This window comes from Acomys minous (assembly GCF_964271855.1).
Source record: "Acomys minous genome assembly, chromosome: 4".
NCBI lineage: Eukaryota > Metazoa > Chordata > Mammalia > Rodentia > Muridae > Acomys > Acomys minous.
In genome coordinates this window covers 109,707,663-109,728,136 of record NC_140486.1, presented here as the reverse complement: position 1 = coordinate 109,728,136, position 20,474 = coordinate 109,707,663, and the positions used below count along the sequence as shown (strand labels likewise).

Genomic DNA, 20,474 nt, shown 5'->3' with positions numbered 1-20,474 from the left:
AAGTGTAAGGTAAGAGTAGAAATCTAAGTTTCAGGCTGTGACTACCTGGGTTAGATTTAACTAAGATTAACTGCCTGATGATTGGTTAGACTGTATTGTAATGAAACTTCCATCTGTTAATATTTTTACATCACTTTTTCTTAGGTTGGTAAATTCTACTGGGAAGATTCTTTGTTATTCCTCCCTGAAATTGAATGTGTATCAAATTTCTGAAGAGCTTGAACTGAAAAGAATCCTGGGATGTGGGGTGGAGATATGGAATGCTTATTTGTGACTGCCTGCTTTAATCAAGAATTCCAGAGCGCTGGGCGTGGTGGCGCACGCCTTTAATCCCAGCACTCGGGAGGCAGAGGCAGGCGGATCGCTGTGAGTTCAAGGCCAGCCTGGTCTACAAAGTCAGTCCAGGATGGCCAAGGCTACACAGAGAAACCCTGTCTCGAAAAACCAAAAAAAAAAAAAAAAAAAAAAAAAAAAAAGAATTCCAGAAAGTTGCCCAGCTATATTATTGGAAATTACTCAGGAAATCTGTAATCTGGATTGGAAATCTGGTAGCTTCTTAAACTTCCCATCATTCAGTCTTTGCTCCAGAGGTTCTTACCTTCAGTCCCTGAATCTTCCTGTAGACTCTGGGCCAATTGATTGGTATCTCAATTTTCCGCCTTTTGCATTTGGACTGCAGTACCTAATATATCTGCTTTTCACTTGGAAATTTGAGTTTGCGATTTTAGGTCTTTGATTCTTACTACGTTTGTGGATTTATGTCAGATTTTTGTTTTTGAGATGGGTTTTCCATGTCCCTGCTGTCCTGGAATTCATTCAGATCTGCTTCCCAGAGTGTTGGGATTAAAGGTATGTGCCACACCAGGCTGAGTCAGATTATTTTAAATGTTATTTTAGTGGCATTTGTGAAGGGGCAGAATTCATTCCTTTTTATCCAAAAGGCAGGTGTTTTTCTTATGCATGTGCACATTTTTTATGACAGTAGACATTTCTTAGTCCTATTTCTGTTACTATTTATCACTTATTGCTATGTTATGTAGAAAGCTATACCTAACATGGCATTTTTTAACATTCTTACCAGGTTATTTATTTGGTTCTTCCCCTCCTTCATCTAAGACAGGGTTTCTCTGTGTATTCTTGGACTCACTTTATAGACCAGGCTGGCCTCAGAACAAACAGAGATCAGCCTCTGCCTCTGCCTCCCAGAGTGCTGGGATTATAAGTACCACCAGTCTCAGCGGGTTTTGGTTTTTCAAGACAGGGTTTCCTGTGTAGCTTTGGCTGTCCAGGAACTCACGCTGTAGACTAGGCTGGCCTCGAATATATTGTATATTTATCATCTCATTCCCTTTGGTTTTGAATGTGTTTGGTTTCTTGAGACAGAGTCTTGTTTAACTCAGACTGGCTTTGAAATCAGTGTGTAGCTGAGGTAATCTTGAAATAAAAATTTCTTTATCTTGAGACGGAGCCTTATGCAGGTCAAGTCTAATCTTGACCATAATCATCCCATTTCTACCCCCAAGTATACGGTTTATAGCATGTGTCACAAGTGGCTGGCTTTGCTTCCCTCCTACCCCCTTCTGGTTTTTTTTGGTTTGTTTGTTTGTTTTGTTTTGTTTTGTTTTTTAAATACAAGGTTTTTCTATGTAACAGCTCTAACTGTCCTGGAACTCGTTCTGTAGACCAGGCTGGCCTGGAACTCCCATGATCCACTTGCCTCTGCCTCTGTGCTGGTATTAAAGGGGTGGGCCATTACCGCCTGGGGTGGCTAGCTTTTCTAAATGTTAAAAAATAGAGATACCAGCTGACTAAATATAATGTCAGCTACAACGCAGTGTGTACTTCTGTTGTGTCTCCTGTTACCAAGGAGTAGAGTAGAAGAGAAAGCATAGGTATGCGCTTACATCAAGGAACTGGGTTGAAATTTAATCTGAAAATAAATGGAAATTCAAAAATTCTTAAGCCACTATTAAATTATAATGTTCTGTCTTTTTATGTTTTGTTTTGATATTCATTTTAAGTGTCTAGTTATTCTTCCACAAAGGTTATTTAGAAATAAAAGAATTCTTCAAAGTTTGATTTAGATTAAATGCCACTCTGGCTATAGGTTTTGTTTTGTTTTGTTTTTTGGTGGTGGTGGTTGTTGTTTTTGTCTTTTATAGAGCCTGATTTTTCTTGCAAGATTCATTCAGCAGCTTTCCTGATGTAAAGATAATCTCTACTTGAATGAGCTGCAGTTGGGTTAAGGTTAAGGTTCTGGGGCTTGGAGAGATGGAGAAATTAAGAGCATTGGCTGCTCTTCCAAAAGGTCTGAGTTCAGTTCCCAGCAACCACATAGTGACTCACCTCTATCTATAATGAGATCTGGTGCCCTCTTCTGCCATGCAGGCAGAATTCTGTATAAATAATAAGTCTTTAAAAAAAAAAGAGAGATAACCTAAAATACTATATTTTACAGTTTATGTATATGAGTGTATATGAACGCACAAGGAGCTGGTAAGCATGAGCTTGTGGAGATGAGAAGGCTTTTGTAGAACTGGAGTGTACGGGTGGCTTGGAACTGAATTTGTATTGCTGGCAAGAGCAGTAAACTTTGTTAAATGTTGAGTCATCTCGTTAGTCCTCTACACATCTAGAATTACTTTTTCATCTCAGTCCCTTTATTGGTGATTTTAAGAACTCAATTGTATCCAGGCATGATAGTGCACTCCTTTAATCTTAGCACTGGAGAGAGGAGGCAAATATCAGACCAATGGGGGCTACACCATGAGATCCTCCTGTCTTTGCCGTCCCCAAACCCACCCAGTAGGGAAATTTCACCTTAAACAAATGACATATCCAAAACTTAAACTTCATGGAAAAATAGAGGTAATTGAGACCAGGTACCTAGTTGTTTCCTGGGGGGCGAAAAAAAAAAGCTCCCATTCATTTAACATGGTCCAGTAGTAGGAATATTGACTTTGGAGTCTTTTCACCATTGGAGTTCTTTGGTTAAATAGATACTACCACCCAGTATACTATCATACACTGTAATTGTATCAGTGTTCATGGTGAAGAGAGAAAGGGGGGTATAGATGCTGTCGTGGCCTCTTAAAAATATTAAAAAATTCTTGTTTAGTAGAACTTCAGTAACAAACTGTCTCTATAAAGGAATTGGGTAGCTTTCAGAATAAAGTGTGGGGTTTACTTCTTCCTAATTATGATCTAAAAGTTGGATATTTCACTAATCTTTAGTTCCATGCTTATAGAATGGCACAAATGACATCCTTTTTTTCCCTCTGTTGTTTTTGATTAGCTGTATGTAAAGTAGCCAAAAATGGATCAAGAGATAGAGTAAAGTTAATGAGATAAAATTCTTGAAGCATAAAGTATATACCAGGAAAATCTCAGAAGGTGGAGGGAAAGGTAGGACTGCTACTGTGAGATCCTGAAAGATCAAGGAAGGAGCCGGTAGGCTTTTAAAAAGCCTGGTTTCTGGAGACTTAATTCATGATAACTTCAAAAATTCAACTTTGGTATTTTCCATGTATAGGTTTGAGAAAGTCTACCAAGAAGCGCAGTGAGTCCCCACCAGCTGAGCTCCCCAGTTTGAGGAGGAGCACACGCCAAAAGACCACGGGCTCCTGTGCTAGTACCAGGTAATTAGTATTTTTGAGATTATGCTTTTTATTTAACTTCTTTTGCTCAGGTATTTCAAATGTGACCTTTCTGTACTAATTAAAATTGCCAAATAAAATTTTCTTCCCCTCTTTGCCCTGCCCTCTCCTTTTTACTCTTTATTCCTCTTTCCCACCATTTCCTCCTCCTCAGTCTTGGTTTGTGTCCTAGGTAGTCTGCTACTCAAGTAATAGGATTACAGGGGTATGCTCCACATCAGCTAAGTTAATGTATACCAATGCAACTTACATATTAAGTAAAATTAAATAAAATAATAATAAAACTTGACATATGCAAACTTTTCTTTTTTTAAAAAAAGTCACACACACACCCTTCCTCTTTTTTCTTTCTTTCTTTCTTTCTTTCTTTCTTTTTTTTTTTTTTTTTGGTTTTTAGAGACAGGGTCTCTCTGTGTTAGCCTTGGCTGTCCTGGACTCGCTTTGTAGACCAGGCTGGCCTTGAACTCACAGCGATCCGCCTGCCTCTGCCTCCCGAGTGCTGGGATTAAAGGCGTGCGCCATCATGCCCGGCACACACCCTTCCTCTTATACAGGATTTCTTTGCCCTGCCGATCCTGGAACTTGCTTTGTAAGGCCACGTTTACCTAGTGGTGCCTCCTGGTACAGAGGTGGCAGAGATAGGCAGATTTCTATTACAGTGAATATCAGATTCCTGTAACTGGAGTTGCAGGTGTAACTGTATGGTGATGATGTATGCCTTTAATCCCAGCAGAGGCAGGCAGATCAAAGCCAGCCTGGTCTACAAAGAGAGTTCCAGGAAAAACCCTGTCTGGAAAAACTTTAATTTTGAACAGTCATGTGGGTGCTGGGGACCGAACCTGGATGCTCTTTAAGAGTAGTCAAGAAGTGTTCTTGGTCTCCTGCAGCCACCCCACCCCGCAAATCTCATTCAGTCTGCCTGCCTGCCTATCTATCTAAGACAAGATATGACTATGTAGCTTGGTCTCTATGTGGCCATGTCACCATCTGTTTGTTTGTTTGTTTGTTTTTTTATTATCATGTATACAGTATTATGCCTGCATGTACACCTGCAGGCCAGAAGAGGGTGTCATAAAACATTATAGATGGTTGTGAGCCACCATGTGGTTGCTGGGAATTGAACTCAGGACCTCTGGAGGGGCAGGCACTTCTCTTAATATCTGAGCCATCTCTCTAGCTCTTGTTTTTGTTATTTTTTGAGATAGGATTTCTCTGTGTAGCCTTGGCTGTCCTGGACTCACTTTGCAGACCAGGCTGGCCTTGCACAAACAGAATTTGCCTGCCTTTGCCTCCCGAGTGCTGGGATTAAAGGCATGTGCCACCATGCCCAGCTGTCACTACCCTTTTTTAAATGGGACATATAGCAATGGCTGTCCTGGGTTTCACTATTTAAACCAGGCTGGCCTTAAAGATCTGTCTCTGTCTCCTGAGTTCTGGGCATTAAAGGTGTGTGCAACCACATTCAGATAGACCGAATTTTTCATATCTTAAGAACAAACTCCTGGGCCTGGAGAGATGGCTCACAGAGGTTAAGAGCACTGTCTACTCTTCTGTAAGTCCTGAGTTCAATTCACATCAACCACATGGTGACTCACAACCATCTATAATGCGATCTGGTGCCCTCTTCTGGTGGGCAGGCACACATGTAGGCAGGATATTGAATATATAATAAATAAAAAATAAAAAAAATAAATCTTAAAAACAAACAAATGAAAACAACTGCTGTGCCCTAGGATTAGTGTAACTGAGTTCATTTTAAGATTCTTAGGAATGACTTTGAGGATTCCTGAGAAAAGAATTCTGAATTCTGCAGAACTTTAGTCCTATTTTGGGCCAAGTTTTCAATTAAAAAAAAAAAGATTTAAAATATATCATGCTCTAAAATTGCATGTACATTTATTGATATGTGGAAATATCTGTAGGGGCCAAAGCTGATTGCGCCCTCCCCCCCAGCAGTTGTGAGCTTCTCACATAGATTCTAGGAGCTTATAATTGTTGAGACTCAGAAGAGTGGTGTGCACTCTTAAGTGTGGAGCCAGCTCTCCAGTACCGCCTCCTCCTTTCAGTCTTACCAGGAGGTTACAGTGTGAAATTGCTGTATGTGAAGTCAGATATTTTAGGGTTACTTTTCTTTTTCTTTCATTGCACCCTTTTGGTATACATGGCCACATGGTCAATGCATACAAAATTACTTGCAGTGTACGTGGTCATGCTGTGTTCAAGCCATCTAGCATACTTGCTTGAAACAGTCTTCAGCCACAACCTTTCATATATATTTCTTATATTTTATGCCTTGGTGACCTAATGAGCACGTGTGCTTCTTCAGAGTAACAATCTTTGAGAGTAGAAACTTGTACATACAGAGTGTTTAGCCTAGAATATTGTGAAGATTAAATGTTGGATGAATTGAATCTCTTTATTTGCAGCTTGTTGAGTTTTGTTTTGAATGAGCTATGTACTTATGAAGGAAAGATTAGTTAAACCCACTTTTGTTTGAGAGTTTTCACTAAGAAATAAACTCCTCAAATACTCAAGTAATTGAGAGCTTCATTTTCACACTCATTAAACCCATTCTCTTTGAATTACTAGACACTTATTTTATTTTACTCAGAGTCCAAGACATTTTAGCCATTTTATCATTTCCAAGGTAAGTCGAGGAACGTAGGTCATCTTGTTGCTCAGTTTACTTACTGATTATTAAAGTAGAAGGAGATCATTATCAATAAGGTGTTATGAAAAGGTATGATCACTTTATCTCCTACAGTGTATTCTGTACTTCTGTCCTTAGAGAGGTCTTCCCAAGTCATCTTGTTGTTCATAATTATTAAGCCTTAACTGTTTTCCCAGTGCTTGGATGTTTCATTTTAGATTATTTACGTAGTCTGACATAGAGTATGAGCATGATGTCCCTTTTGGTCCTCCTATTGTTCCTGTCACTCTGTAAGCTTTTGTCTATTGTCTATGTTTGGAAGTGAGGCTGTATTTTAAGTATGTGGAGGTTTTTGCCCTCCTCCCCTTCATGAGGATCCACTTTTCCATTTAGCTGAAAGTGTTTAAAAATCATGTCTGTCTGTAAAAGATGACAACAGCTCCCAGTAACACAGAAGCTTGTATTGTGTGAGCTATAACTTGGAAGAATTTCAGATATACAGAGTCTTAGTATTTTCTATAGCAGTTTTTATTTAAAAGGGAGAAGAAACTGTCTTTGTGCTCTGTGAATTTGAGCTTTGTGTTGTCTATACATTGCTCCTGGTGCTTTGGTAATACTGACTATGATGACATTTTTCTGTTGCAGTCGGCGAGGCTCTGGCCTGGGCAAGAGAGGAGCAGCTGAGGCCCGGCGGCAAGAGAAAATGGCAGACCCGGAAAGCAACCAGGAGACAGTAAATTCCTCAGCTGCCCGGACAGATGAAGCTCCCCAAGGAGCTGCAGGTAGACTGCCATTTCTTTGCCCTAAACTTATATATTTGTCTCATAAATCTATTTCTGGATTAATTTTCTTATTCTACATCCCAAGTAGGATAAAAAGGAGTGGACGAAACACCATGGATGTTAACATGACATACTTTGTTTTCTATTCGGTTTTTATAATTGATTGGATGTTATTGATTAGTGGATTCATTTGTAAAGATTTAAATTCTCATCCAGTCTATACATTAACTAATTGCATTCAGGAGGCTTTAAAATTTTCATTTAAGGTTTTTATATATTGACCAGCATATGAGTTGGCTAATGACTGTTTTACTGAATTTAAATTCATAATAAAAGTATAAGGATATAATTTAAATTGTTCTCTAAGCATGTAGATCTTAGCATTTTATAAGCCCTAAAAATTTATTTTGTTCTGAAGCTACTTATTCTAGTTTTTTTTCGTTTTATTTTTTTGTTTTTTTATGGAGAAAAAGAGACATTTTTCTTCTTTTAAAACCTTTAAGTATCTGTTACTATTACCAGAAATATAGCAAGTGAATTTTAAAATCTAGTGTGAAATTGCTCTTTCTAAAGATTTATTTATTATATATACAGTATTCTGCCTCCATGTGAGCCAGCAGACCAAAGAGGACACTGGATCTTACGATAGATGGTTGTGAGCCACCATGTAGTTGTTGGGAATTGAACTTAGGGATTTTGGAAGAATTGCCAGTGTTCTGAGCCATCTCTCCAACCCCAAGTGTCTCTTTCTAAACAGGAAAAAAAAATGTAATTCTTCATTGTGAATGTATGTATATTATACAATCATGGTACATCGTTTAGTTACAAAACAGATGTACTTCCCCCACTCTCCGCCCCCCTTTTTAAAAAAGTATTTTGAGACAGGGTTTTTCTGTGTAATCTTGACTGTCCTGGACTGGCTTTGTAGACCAGGCTGTTCTTGAACTCACAGTGATCTGTCTGCCTCTGCCTCCCTAAGTGCTGGGATTAAAAGCATTCTCCATCAATCCCGGCATATAAGCAAACTTTTGATATCTTTTATTAATTAGCAGTACTAAATCACACTACAAAGCTCTTTTAATGTAGTATGATTTAATATTAGGATATACAGTATTTTTCTCTAATGTCTATGGATGGTCATAAATCACAGATTCCTGAGTCTAATTATCTATGGTTACTGTACTTTGCTTAGCTTAGTTTATTTTTGAGGTCATTTTTGTATCCCAATTTTTATGAAAAAATTAGATAGTGAATTTATAGTATCTCCTTTGGGAATGAAAATTTAAAAATCCCCTTCTATTTTTGAATAGTTTTTCTTAATAGTTAATTGCTATTTTACTTGCCATCTCTTTCAGGCAGTTAGAAATGCAGTGTCTCCTTCCCAGTATTGAACATTACTTCCCTACCCTTTCATTATTTCAAGTCAGACTATGGAAGTGTAAAGCCAATTCTCAAATGAGTGACAGAAATGAATTTTCTGAATATATTGTTAGAGTTGACTGTTACAGTAATTATAACAGCAGCATCTGTTCACTCTGCAGATATGGCTTTAAACATTTTCCACATATTCAAATTTGAATATTCAAAACAAATAGCTGAGGTATGAGTTCTGTTATTGCCATTTTATAAATGTGGGGAAACAGAGACACATATTGGTTAAACTTTCTCAGAGATTCAAGCTAAGATGTATGCTGCTTCAGTCCAGGTCTTAGAAACCAAGTATACAGTATAGCAGTACCCTCTCCCTAGTGTTAGAAAAACTTAATTTATATTAATACATTACAAGGTTAGAAAGAAGAGTGGGGGAGGGGCTTTGATTCTTGATACATTGATTTATTGAGGATAAATGCTTCAAGGGAATGTAGTGTGTTTTATTGTCATTAACATTTGAAATCGGTGTGATAGGCCTTTTTTGGGTAAAAGATACTGGCAAAAGTGTTGACTGTGTTAGAGGTGCGTTTGGGTTAGTAAGTTTTGGGAGTGGGTCCTTTATGGATAGTAGAAATTCCTCTGTTGGCTGACTGTAAACTACTTTTGGGAAAATTTGCTTTATTTTCTCTATGTGCAAAATAAAAACCTAAGTTAGCATTTTAATTACATTTTTGGTAAGGAAAAATAAGCATGTTTTGGTTTCACTTTTTAAGATTTCATAATTTTAAGAAATGATCAGGTTCATATCCTAGAAAATGGGTTTCTCCATGTAGCTCTGGCTGTTCTGGAATTTCCACTGTAGAGGAGGCTGGCCTCAAATTTACAGAAATCCTCCTGCCTCTGCCTCCTGAGTGCTGGCATTACAGCTGTGCACCACCACTGTTGGGCTCATTTTGTTTTTAAGACAGGGTCTCTACCTGGCTTCTGCCTATGTCTAGTGGTTGTTTTTCTCTGTTCTGTTCTTAGTGTTTTAAGGCAAGAAAAAAAAAACCCTCCTTCACCAAATAGTAGGGTTGGTTGTTGTTTATTGTGGTGCTTTTGGTCTTAATCTTGTTTTGAAGTTAAAAGTATATAAAATAAGGAAGATAGAGTTTTATAAACAACAAAAGACAGGCTCTCACTATTCACCTCTGGCTGGCCTGGTCTTCACTATGTAGACAGTCTGCTTTCCAAATCACAGAGCTAAAGTAGAAGCTACAAAACCCAGCACACAGTTTTTTGTTTATGTTTTTCTCTTTTGGTTTTTCAAGACAGGATTTCTCTGTGTCTTCGGGAAGTCACTCTGTAGATCAGGCTGTCCTCGAATTCACAGAGATCCTTCTGCCTCTGCCTCCCGATTGTTGGGCTTTAAAGTCTTTTCTTTCCCTGGTTATACATTACTTGATGATGGAGCCACAGTAAAGAAAAGCTGTGCTTTTTGTCTTACTTCAAAAGTTCAAGACAGACAAATCTTCCTATTGCCTCCTTTACTTACACATATGATACTTAGCAGTTTCTGGCAAGTAAAAATCCTTCTGTAAGCCTTCTAATGTTTTATCTTTCCTTTGTAAGAGACTGAAGTGTTTAAAAAGTATAAACTTGACATTCTAATGATGAAAAATCTGTGATGATAGTCATTTTTATATTTGATTTGTAGAGGCAGAAATGGTGTATAATATGAATAAAATTTTTGGGCTTGACTATTGAAGTTTTGAGTTGACAGCTGTTGGTTGATTACATTTTACAAAACCGCTCTCTCTCTCTCTCTCTCTCTCTCTATTCTTAATTAAGTTAGCCTCAAGGCTAGATTAATTTGAATACCTAGTTCTACAAAACAGTATGTAAGTATGTAAATCCTCTGTCACTGAACAGGCCTCTTATTTATGTTTAATAAAATGAATTTCTTGATTGATTAATAACTATGGAAATGTAATTTGATGTGTTTACTAGTAAATTTGTTAGAAATATAGATTTTTTTAAATGATTATAGATTCTTGGGCATTTTATGTTTAACATTGTGTTTGCTTTCCCCATATTTTTTTTTAAAGGCACTTCAACAGATTAGATATAATTAGTACCTAAAATACTATTATTTGTTTATAGGACATGGGTATAATAACTATAACTGACTTTAAAATTCCAGCTGGAGAATGTGTTTAAGAACTGTATTTCTAGCCATGTATGGTGGCACACGTCTTTAATCCCAGCACTTGCGAGGCAGAGGCGGGTGGATCTCTGTGAGTTCAAAGCCAACCTGATCTACAAAGCCAGTCTAAGACAGCCAGGGCTGTTATACAGAGAAACCCTTTCTCGAAAAAACTAAATAAAACAACTATACTTCTCCAAAGTATAGGAGTGAAATTTCTAGCTGGCATGAACACTTAAAAGTCATGTGCATAAGGATCTCTGTAAGGCAACATGTTGACAAGTCAGCATATAAGCATCTTAATACTGCCTTATAAGTAGCTTTGTATAGTGCAGTTTGTTTAGTCTTTTTATCATCTGTTACTTTCAAAGAATTGTAGCAGGAAAGAAGGAGCTGATAGTACACATAAAATAAATACATACAATTCTGTTATCCTCACTTGCATTTACAAATAACTGATAGGTTAGATTTGACCATTGGCCACTGTTAGCTATTGTTTTTACCCATATCTAAGAATTTAAAAAGTCTGAAGTTACCAAATGTTTATTTCTTAAAATGCAGAATTGGTGATGGCACATTGGCATCTTTACTTTTAAACAGGATCCTGTTGTGGGGTATATGTGCGTGCTTCTATCTGTCTTGTCTGTCTGGTCTATGCTGGTGATGAATTTGTATCATGCCCAGTTCAGAAGAGCTCTCAAAATCTATGTCAGTCATAAACATTTGTCTTCTTTGGCTTGCACTCTGTCATTATCTAGTAAGCAGGCTGATGTTATTTTTAATGATATGATTATATATAGATCATATACTTAGATTTAACAGACTACTAGTTTCTTCTCTTTTGGTCAGATTCATGATATCTGCTGCTGTTAACTTAAACTGGTTTTGCTTTTGGTTCATGTATGTTTTCTGTAGTGGATTGATTCTTCTGCTTCCTCATTCTACTTTACCTTTCAGCATCTTAGAGCTTCTCTCTTTCATACTTCATAACAATTCTTCACACTTGTGTATTAATTGTAATGTGTGTCTTCAGTATTTCATTCCAGAAGGAAAGTATACCCTTGCAGTTAGAGAAAACATATCTGAAGTATCACAATGGTTTTAGTAGCCTGACTAATAGGCGAGGAATCCAGAAAAAAGCTATTTGAAGGGCATGAAGGTTTAAAATTATGTTTTCATAAAGTTGTTGAGCTCCCTTTGTTTCTGAATTTTCTGGCAAGGTAGTTGTAGAATGGATGAGTGTGTAGGAAGACATTTAAATTATTATAGCCTTTAAAACTTTGGTTTTTCTTTAAGGTAAGCCAGACATACGAGATTAAATGCTCCTCCTAATCCTTACCTTCCCCCTCTCCCCAAGCCTCTAGTTCTGTTGCAGGGGCTGTTGGCATGACCACCTCTGGGGAGAGTGAATCGGATGATTCTGAGATGGGACGATTACAAGGTAAAGACAGACACTGAGTTTGCAAGAAATGATTACCATGGGCTGCAGAGAGTTCTATTTTTGATTTGACCTCAGTTCATATATATTCACTTGAATATTGTCTAGCAATTTTAGGTGTGCCTGTACCTCTGGGGATTTTTGTTTTTTGTTTTCTTTTTGCATTTGCTTTATGATAACTTGAAGCTTTGGGTTCAGAGATGACCTGTCTGCGTCTTCATTTTTACTGTTTAACCAAGCAAAGCCTCATTTTTTCCCAAAGTTTTCTTCACATGATTACATGTGTAAATTGTTTTAATAATAAATTACAAAGCATATCAATATGTTGTTGCTCTCTGGTATCTAAAAACATAAATAAATCTAATAGGGTGAGTTTTCCCCAAGCCTCATTTTCTTGTGTAAACATTATCTGGTTTTTCTCTTTCTTTCTTTCTTTCTTTCTTTTTTTTTTTTTTAAATGTTGTCGGAGCCTTTAAAAAGCAATCTCCATGTATGAATAGGTGGGTCTGTACTTATATCTCAGATGGTTTTTGTTTATTTTTTTCCAGATAGGGTTTCTCTGTGTAGCACTGGCTGTCCTGGACTCACTTTGTAGATTAGGCTGGCCTCTAACTTAGATCCACTTGCCTTTGCCTCCCCAGTGCTGGGATTAAAGACGTGTGCCACGATTCCTGGTGTAGATGATGGGTTTTTAATAGATTCCCAGTGTAAGACAAGAGAAATTACATTAAAGTTTCATAGTACTTTATAAATTCTGAGATATAACAAGTTTTTAAAATCCTCCCCCTTGGTACCACTTAATGAACACAGCTTTTCTTTGGAACTGGCAAAAATGGTTTATAATTTTTCATGCTTCTGGACAGGTTTACCAAAATCTCTCTAGGAAGTAATATTAATGGGAAAGTCAGGCAAGGATTCTTATATATTACTTATGTAAAGTAGCTATTTACTATGTTTTTCTTGCATAGTTCTGATCACTATACATTTTATGTTCTCCTGAAATCTTCATCATATTTGAAAATGACATGGGAGTGTTAATTTATAGTGACTAAATTTGTGCTTATATGAAGTTTTAGAATTTTAATGGTTCTTTTAAAAATAAGAATGGAAAGTAACATTGTGCTAACTTAGTTGTGTGAAATGAATCAGTTCTTCGGTATTTTTAGGTAAGATCAGTTGCTTTAAATCAACTCAACTATTCCCCTCTGCCCTTTTTTCCCCCCCATTTAGCTCTGTTAGAGGCCAGAGGTCTTCCTCCTCACCTGTTTGGTCCTCTTGGTCCTCGGATGTCACAACTTTTCCATAGAACAATTGGAAGCGGAGCTAGTAAGTGAATACTTTATCATTTATCCTCCCTTGAAGTCTCTGAATAATTAGGTTAAAGTGTTATTTTTATTGCTTACTTGTTGGTGTATAATTTAGCATCTTTTAGATTTCTTTCTATACTATTCAACTGAAATCATATTGATTCACATTTTATAGTAAAAGTTACTTGTTTTTTTAACTGGAGAAAAGAATCAGACAGTTACTATCCCATAACATTTTTAATATTTTTTATTTGAATATTTTTTATCATAAGACAGTGTTAACATGAATCTGATAGGAAGGATTTCTCAACAGCATTACTTCTCACCAGATTATCAGATTAATTATAACCCAACTCTTACATACATGGTTGACATATCTGCCTGTTATATAGTTTTAATTTATAGCTAAATACTGTCCTATAGTTAGAAGTCCAGTTAATGTCTTCCTTGATTTACATTTAATAATTTTTTTATTATTTCATAGCTTGGTAGCTGATTGATGCATCAAGTTCCCTTTTGAGAGTTCTGTGAGAGCCTAGGCCTCATTACAACTCTGGGTCCTTGGGCCTCCTATGTACTAGGATTATAGGTGGAAACTACCACACCTTCTTCTTGAGAACTTTTGAATATTTATTCAAAACCATTTACTAGATGCTATTATACTGATCATAAATACATTTAAGCAGAGTTGGTTTTCTACATGGAACTACTTAGGATACAAGTAATACAATGTTAAAAATGCATATAGTACAGTGAAGGAAAACAGTAAGAATGTAGGCCAGTTAGGAAGGGAGAGGCTGGTTAGAGAAACTTTCAGAGACATGAAGATTCATAGAAATTGAGTGATTAGAAAACATTTTATAGTTTGGAGACAAGGACAAAAATGAGTACAGCACAGCCTGTAGTTGAGAGCTTACAAGTTCTCAGCAGGTACAGCTTCATTAGCAGTACTTAGCCATTCCCTTCATACTGAAAGCCAATAGGCATCTGCATATATTTTAACTTACAGCAAAAAATAAGAAAACTCAGTTTAAAAGTTGAGACTATGTTTATCAAATATTGCTATTCTCAAAAATTAAAAACAATTTGTTTAATATGGATTCATACAGTGAAGTAAAATAATATGCTTTTTAAAAAATAAGCTTTATTTTGCCATTTCATTAAATTGAATATTGGAAAGAAAAGTACGTTAAGGCCTTGTAAGTTGGTTGAAATTGAAATCTAATATCTAGCTGGGTGTGATGCTGCATGCCTTGCCAATTTTTATTAGTGTTTTGCTTGCATGTATGTCTCTGTACCGTTTGCATTATCTAACACTCAGCAAGGCCAGGAGAGGACATCAGATTTTCTGGAACTGGAGTTACAAATGGTTGTGAGCCACCATGAGGGTATTAGGAATTGAAATCAGCTTCTGGAATACAAACCAGTGCTCTTATACACTGAGCAGTATCTAGCCCCAAAATACATAAACATATATTTATAAATATAAAACATAAAAATATAAATAATTTATACTTAAATATAAATTTAAAAATCATATCTGATTTATTTTATGTTGTCTGTCCATTTGCCTGTACTTGTGCATGTGTATGCATATGCATGTATGTTAAGGGTGGGGCTCTGAGTCCAGCAAAGGGAGATGAATTCTGTAGTGCTGATGTTGTAGGCAATTATGAGCTGCCTTATCTTAACTCATACTCTTCCCAGTGTTGGTTCCATACTGAGAACCAAATGTGAATGAGTTTCAGACATACAAAACAAAAATGCAGGCACACACCTGTAATCCTGACAAACAGGAAGGCAGAGGCAGGGCTGATACCTGTGAGTTTGAGGCCAGCCTGGTCTACAAAGAGAGTCCAGTTCAGCTGTATACATAATTAGATTACTGTTCTTCCATTTATTCCTCAATAGTATCTAGTATCAAATTTCTGTTGATTAAAGTATTCTGTATATTTTTGTAAATAAATTGTTGATTGTAGTGACAATTTCAGATTTGTATTAGTTTTGAAATTTATTATGATCTTATGTGTATGAGTGCCACGCGCACGCAGTGACTTCAGAAGGTCAGGAGGGTGTCATAACCAGTAGAACTGTAGTTAGTCTCCATGTGGTTGCTGGGAACTCTGGAAATCAAATCTGGTCTTAAAGAGCAAGTGTTCTTAACCTTGTATCTCTAGACTTGCATTTGACATTCCCTCCTCCCCAAACCAACGAGAAGTGAACATTCAAAATGGTAAGATACATTTAGGCTAAGGATTGTAGTACTTGTGGCATGTCCAAAGGCACTCATGATCCATGGAACCTACGTAGTGGAAGGAGAGAACTGATTTCTCTAAGTTGTCTTTTGACTTCCACATGTATCACATGGCATGCCTACACAGGCATACTCTGTGCACACATAAGTAGCAACTTAAGTAAAAACACACATACAAAGAGTTGCATAATTTCTGATTGTTTCTGACAAACTGTAAAAACTTAACTGTGAAGGTAATGACTACTACAAAATGAAATTTTAGATCAAATTTCTGAGAAATAATTTAGTGAAAATGCATAAATGATCACTTTCCCTTTTGTTTAATTAGTAGGATAGTTGCTATAGGGAAGTAATTTTTCTTCTGTTATTTGCCTAATTTTCAAAATAGTGGTTTTAACATCCTCTTTTGTTACAAGGGAAGTTTTTTTGGTTTTGTTTTTTTTGTTTTTTGTTTTTGTTTTTGACGTAGCTAGGAACACATTGTTGTAAGTGATGGGCTTGTACTTGTTCCAGATATTTAGTGATTTCATTGATATTTACATTGTCCCGTTTGATGATGAGATCTTTAAAAAATTTTATTATTTAATTAATTTATTCAGATTACAACTCAATTGTTATCCCATCACATGTATCCTCCCATTCCTCCCTCCCTCCCGCTTTCACCCTATTCCCCTCCTCTAGGTCTATGACCAAGGGGGACCTCCTCCCCCACTATATGGTCATAGGCTATCAAGTCTCATCTTGGTAGAGTGCTTATTCTTAGATTATGAGATCTTTTTGAGATTACTTTCTAATCATTTTGTTTCCCCACCTCACCCCTCAAGATAGGGTTTCTTTGTGTAGCCTTGGCTGTCCTGGACTTGATTTGTAGACCCAGGCTAGTCTCAAACTTAGAGATCTGCCTGCCTCTGCTTTCCTGAGTGCTGGCATTATAGGCGTGTGCCACAATCCTCGTCTGTTGTTTTTTTGTTTTGTTTTGTTTTTTGTTTTTTGTATATTTGTTTTTTAATACAGGGTCTTTCTATTATATAGCTCTGGTTGTCCTGGCTATGTAGACCAGGCTGTCCTCAACACACATCCCAGGTGCTGAGATTAAAGGTGTATACAGCCATACCTTTACTACCTTCTGATCCTTAATTACTAAAATAAGTATTTTGAAACAGCCTTACCTTTGTCTGGCTTAGGTTAATTTATAACATAATATAGTCCAGAGTGACCTAGAATCTGGGTTTCTGAGCCATTTTTATGTTTTCCTTGATTTCTAGTATGAAAATAAGAGCCAAATTCAACTTGTACTCCTTTTTGTTTTAAACTGGCCAATTTCTCAGAGATTCCTGTTTTCTTTCTATGAAAATAGGCTTGAGTCAAATTGATAGGTGAACACAATGTTTTGTTAGATAACTGTAAATATCCCACTTTGGAGCTACCCTGTCTAACAATACTATAGTGCTATAGTCATATTTTTGGGCTTTTACAAAAGTTAAGGTGAGAACTGTTAGCTTATAGTTTGATATTCATCTTCTATTTTTATAATATTTTTCTCTTTATTTGTCAGTTGTGTGTTTTATTGGGTACTCTAGAGATTATTACACATAGTCTTGGTTTATTATATCTTACTTTAATTGAATATTTTATCATACCCCAAACTGTATAAGAATTGCAGTTTAGTGCCTGACCTCTGTATTACTGTTGTGTGGAAACATTTGTTAGAATTTTAATTATACAATTATTGTTTTAGATGCAATGTAAAAAATGTTTATTTTCCATTGTGCTTTATTTCTGCTTGCATGACTTAATTCCAGCTGGAGGACCATATTTCATAGGAGTTGAGGGTGACCAATAATGACTTGTGTTTTTGTTTGAAAATTTCTTGTGCTTTAAATCTTTAGAGAATAATTTTTTCAGGTGCAACATTCTCAATAAGCACTTTGTTTCTTGCCATAGTTTATTTTTTTCTTTTAAGCTTTACTATTTATTTAGGATTTTCTTTTTCCCCCATATGAGGGTATGTGTGACTGTGACTTTGAATTTAGAGGCTTGTTTTAATAGTGTTGGGACTAAAGGTATGTGCCAGTTTTACTTTTCTAAAAATTGCCTATTGCAATCTTTTGTTACCTACTTGCTCTGAGTTAATTAGAAATACTGCATTTTTCAGTTCTAGGCAATGTGTAGCTTATTGCAGATTTCTCTGTTGAAATTCTGCAGTGCCCCATCTCCCTTTTGTTGGTAGTGCTGGGGCGGTTGTGCATTACACTCATGAGCCATATTCCCAGCCTGCTGTGTGTACTTTTTAGAGTATTTGTCTCAGTTAATATCCTAGAAGTGTTGATTTTCCTTTTTTTCCTCTTAATCCCCCTTTCCACCTCAGTTGATGTGTGAACTGATAGTACAAGGTGCTGGTGCTTTAACAAGCACACCCTTTTTAAATGAAATTAGGAACTACTGATAATTCTTCTCATTAGTTACTGTCTTTTTTTTTTAACACCTGCCCTTTTGAGCTTTATATCACTGAACCTTAATTACAAGAAATTGGTTTTGATGTGAATTTTATATTTAGTCATTTGTTTCTTATGCTGGGGATTGAACCCCAAGTCTCAAATACTTGGCTAGTACTGTTTATACTTCCAGCATTGACTTGAGTTTTGAGTGATTTCTTTGCTGTAATGACTTCCAATTATTTGTATGATGGAGTTCAGGCTTAAAAAGGGAAACACTCCAGTAGCCAGCACCTGCTAATGTAATTAGAGCTACAGAGGTTGTTTTTATACAGAATACCTCATATCTTTAGATGCATTAATCTGTCTGCCTTAATTTTGCTTCCCTGTCTCCACTGCCTTCTTGCTTTCCATTTAATCCTGGTGTGTATATTTAAGTAAACATAGCATTCCTTTGACACTCGGACACCATTGTTAAGAAATATTATTTGCCTGAAGCTTTACTCACTGCTTTGGTGGTTTCTTTGAAAGTATAAGCAAGGCAACCTAGCTGTTCCTGTTGGTTTGTGGTGATTTGAGTTTTGCTGCTAAAAATGTATCAACTTGCTTCACTTAAAGGCAGAAACCAAGTAACTGCTATAAAAGTGGCCTAGACCTATTTTTGCTTTTCTCTTTTCCCTTTTTGCTTTATAATATATTTGTCACCAGGAGTAGGTTATTTCTTTAACGTTTTCTGTATTCTGTTTGATTATATCTGCATGATTGGACAAACATTTGTTTTGAATTCTGACTTCAGAGTACTACTGAGTTGTTCCTCCACCTCTTTAATGTTTAGTTTTTTAAAAAGATTAACATCTTTTCATGTGTTTATGAATGTTTCTTTATGTGTATGTGCACACATGTACGAATACCTGAGGAGGCCAGAAGAGATGTTAGGTTCCCTAGAGTTGTGAGCTGCCTAGCATGGCTGCCAGAAATACAGAATTGGAGTCCTTGAGTAAAAATAATTATTATTAATTGCTGAGCCATGTTGTCAGGTCTCAGTATTTAAAAGTAATACCTTCTTTTTCCTTGAAGGTTCTAAGGCCCAGCAGCTTCTTCAAGGACTACAAGCAAGTGATGAAAGTCAACAGCTTCAGGCAGTCATTGAAATGTGTCAGCTATTGGTCATGGGAAATGAGGAGACATTGGGAGGGTTTCCTGTGAAGAGTGTTGTTCCAGCTTTGGTAAGTATGCTGTTTTTTTATTGGCTTGCCTTGCTCTCTCTTAGTGAGTTGCATACCCAACTTGAGTTTGTGAATATTGTTGCACTAAATTTTTGATGAAGTCACTTACTTGATTTTCATTACATAAAAGGTTTTAAGGTATTCAGCAATGCTTTGTTTCTTCACTGTTTAAAATATGTTTGGCTTTTGTACAGTTTTCCAGTCTTGATTCAGTAATAGGCTAGCTTATTTTGAGTTATTTTTGTTGTTGAGAACGATTACATGCTTAGTACTAATATGCATGGGATAAATAGTCAAGCCAGACAGTATACCAGATATTATACAGATTTCATTTATGCAGATATTAAACTTAGAGCATGGTGTATTCCTGAAAACTAAATAAATACTATGCCTTCTTATGGATACAAGGACAAAACCAGTAAGAAAAGTGCATGAAATTGTCTATTTACTTGGTTACAGTCTCACATTATGGAAAACTGATATTCAGAGTTCTGAGTAAAGTCCTGTCAAATACAAAGGGCTTCAATAGCCATCACTTAGCACATTCTATTCTTTTGGGATTTATTGGTTTTTGGCTACTGTTAATAATGATAAAAGAAGTTTCTTTTCTTTCTACTAGCCAAACTGTTGGAAAGAATCTTGAGGAGGGAATCTTTGACCATCTTGGCATGCTGGCATGTCTGGGGGGATTGTCTTGGTTACACTAATTTATTTGGGAAGACCCGGCCATTGTGGGCTCCATCATCTCCTAGGCAGGCAAGGCATCCTGGACTGTAAATACAGAGATGGTACTGAACAGAAGCAAGCATACACATACTAACTTTTTTCTCTTTGACTGTTGATGTGAGTAGATGCTTCAAGTCACTGCCTTTCCTGAAACATGGACTCTATGCTGTACTTGTTAGCTAAAATAGACCTTTTTTTTCTCTTCTACATTGCTATTTTCTGGGTATTTTATCATAGTGAAAGTAATGAAATTTAAAAATTTACATAGTTCCTTTTGGTGTAAGGGAATGTGTTACAGATGATTGGTTCTTTTTTCCTTCTTTTCCTCTTTTCCCTTTCCTCCCCCTTCCCTTTTCTCTCCTCTCCTCTCCTCTAGTCTTTGTTTTCCAGACAGTGTTTCTCTTGTGTAGCCCTGGCTATCCTGGAATTCACTTTGTAGTCCAG

The 20,474-nt window shown here is 36.5% G+C and overlaps 1 protein-coding gene across 19 annotated transcripts in view; it reads left to right on the top strand.

Moving 5' to 3' along the window:
• TRIP12 (thyroid hormone receptor interactor 12) overlaps positions 1-20,474 on the top strand; it is a 122,082-nt gene that overhangs the window by 51,130 nt on the left and 50,478 nt on the right. For 18 of the 19 annotated variants that reach the window (XM_084779152.1, XM_084779154.1, XM_084779150.1 and 15 more), the window contains 5 exons: positions 3,533-3,638; positions 6,952-7,088; positions 12,002-12,085; positions 13,313-13,408; positions 19,156-19,304. In XM_084779152.1, the coding sequence (XP_084635278.1) occupies positions 3,533-3,638; positions 6,952-7,088; positions 12,002-12,085; positions 13,313-13,408; positions 19,156-19,304 (572 nt within the window). The remainder of the gene's footprint in view (positions 1-3,532; positions 3,639-6,951; positions 7,089-12,001; positions 12,086-13,312; positions 13,409-19,155; positions 19,305-20,474) is intronic. The other variant, XM_084779142.1, reaches the window with a different exon arrangement.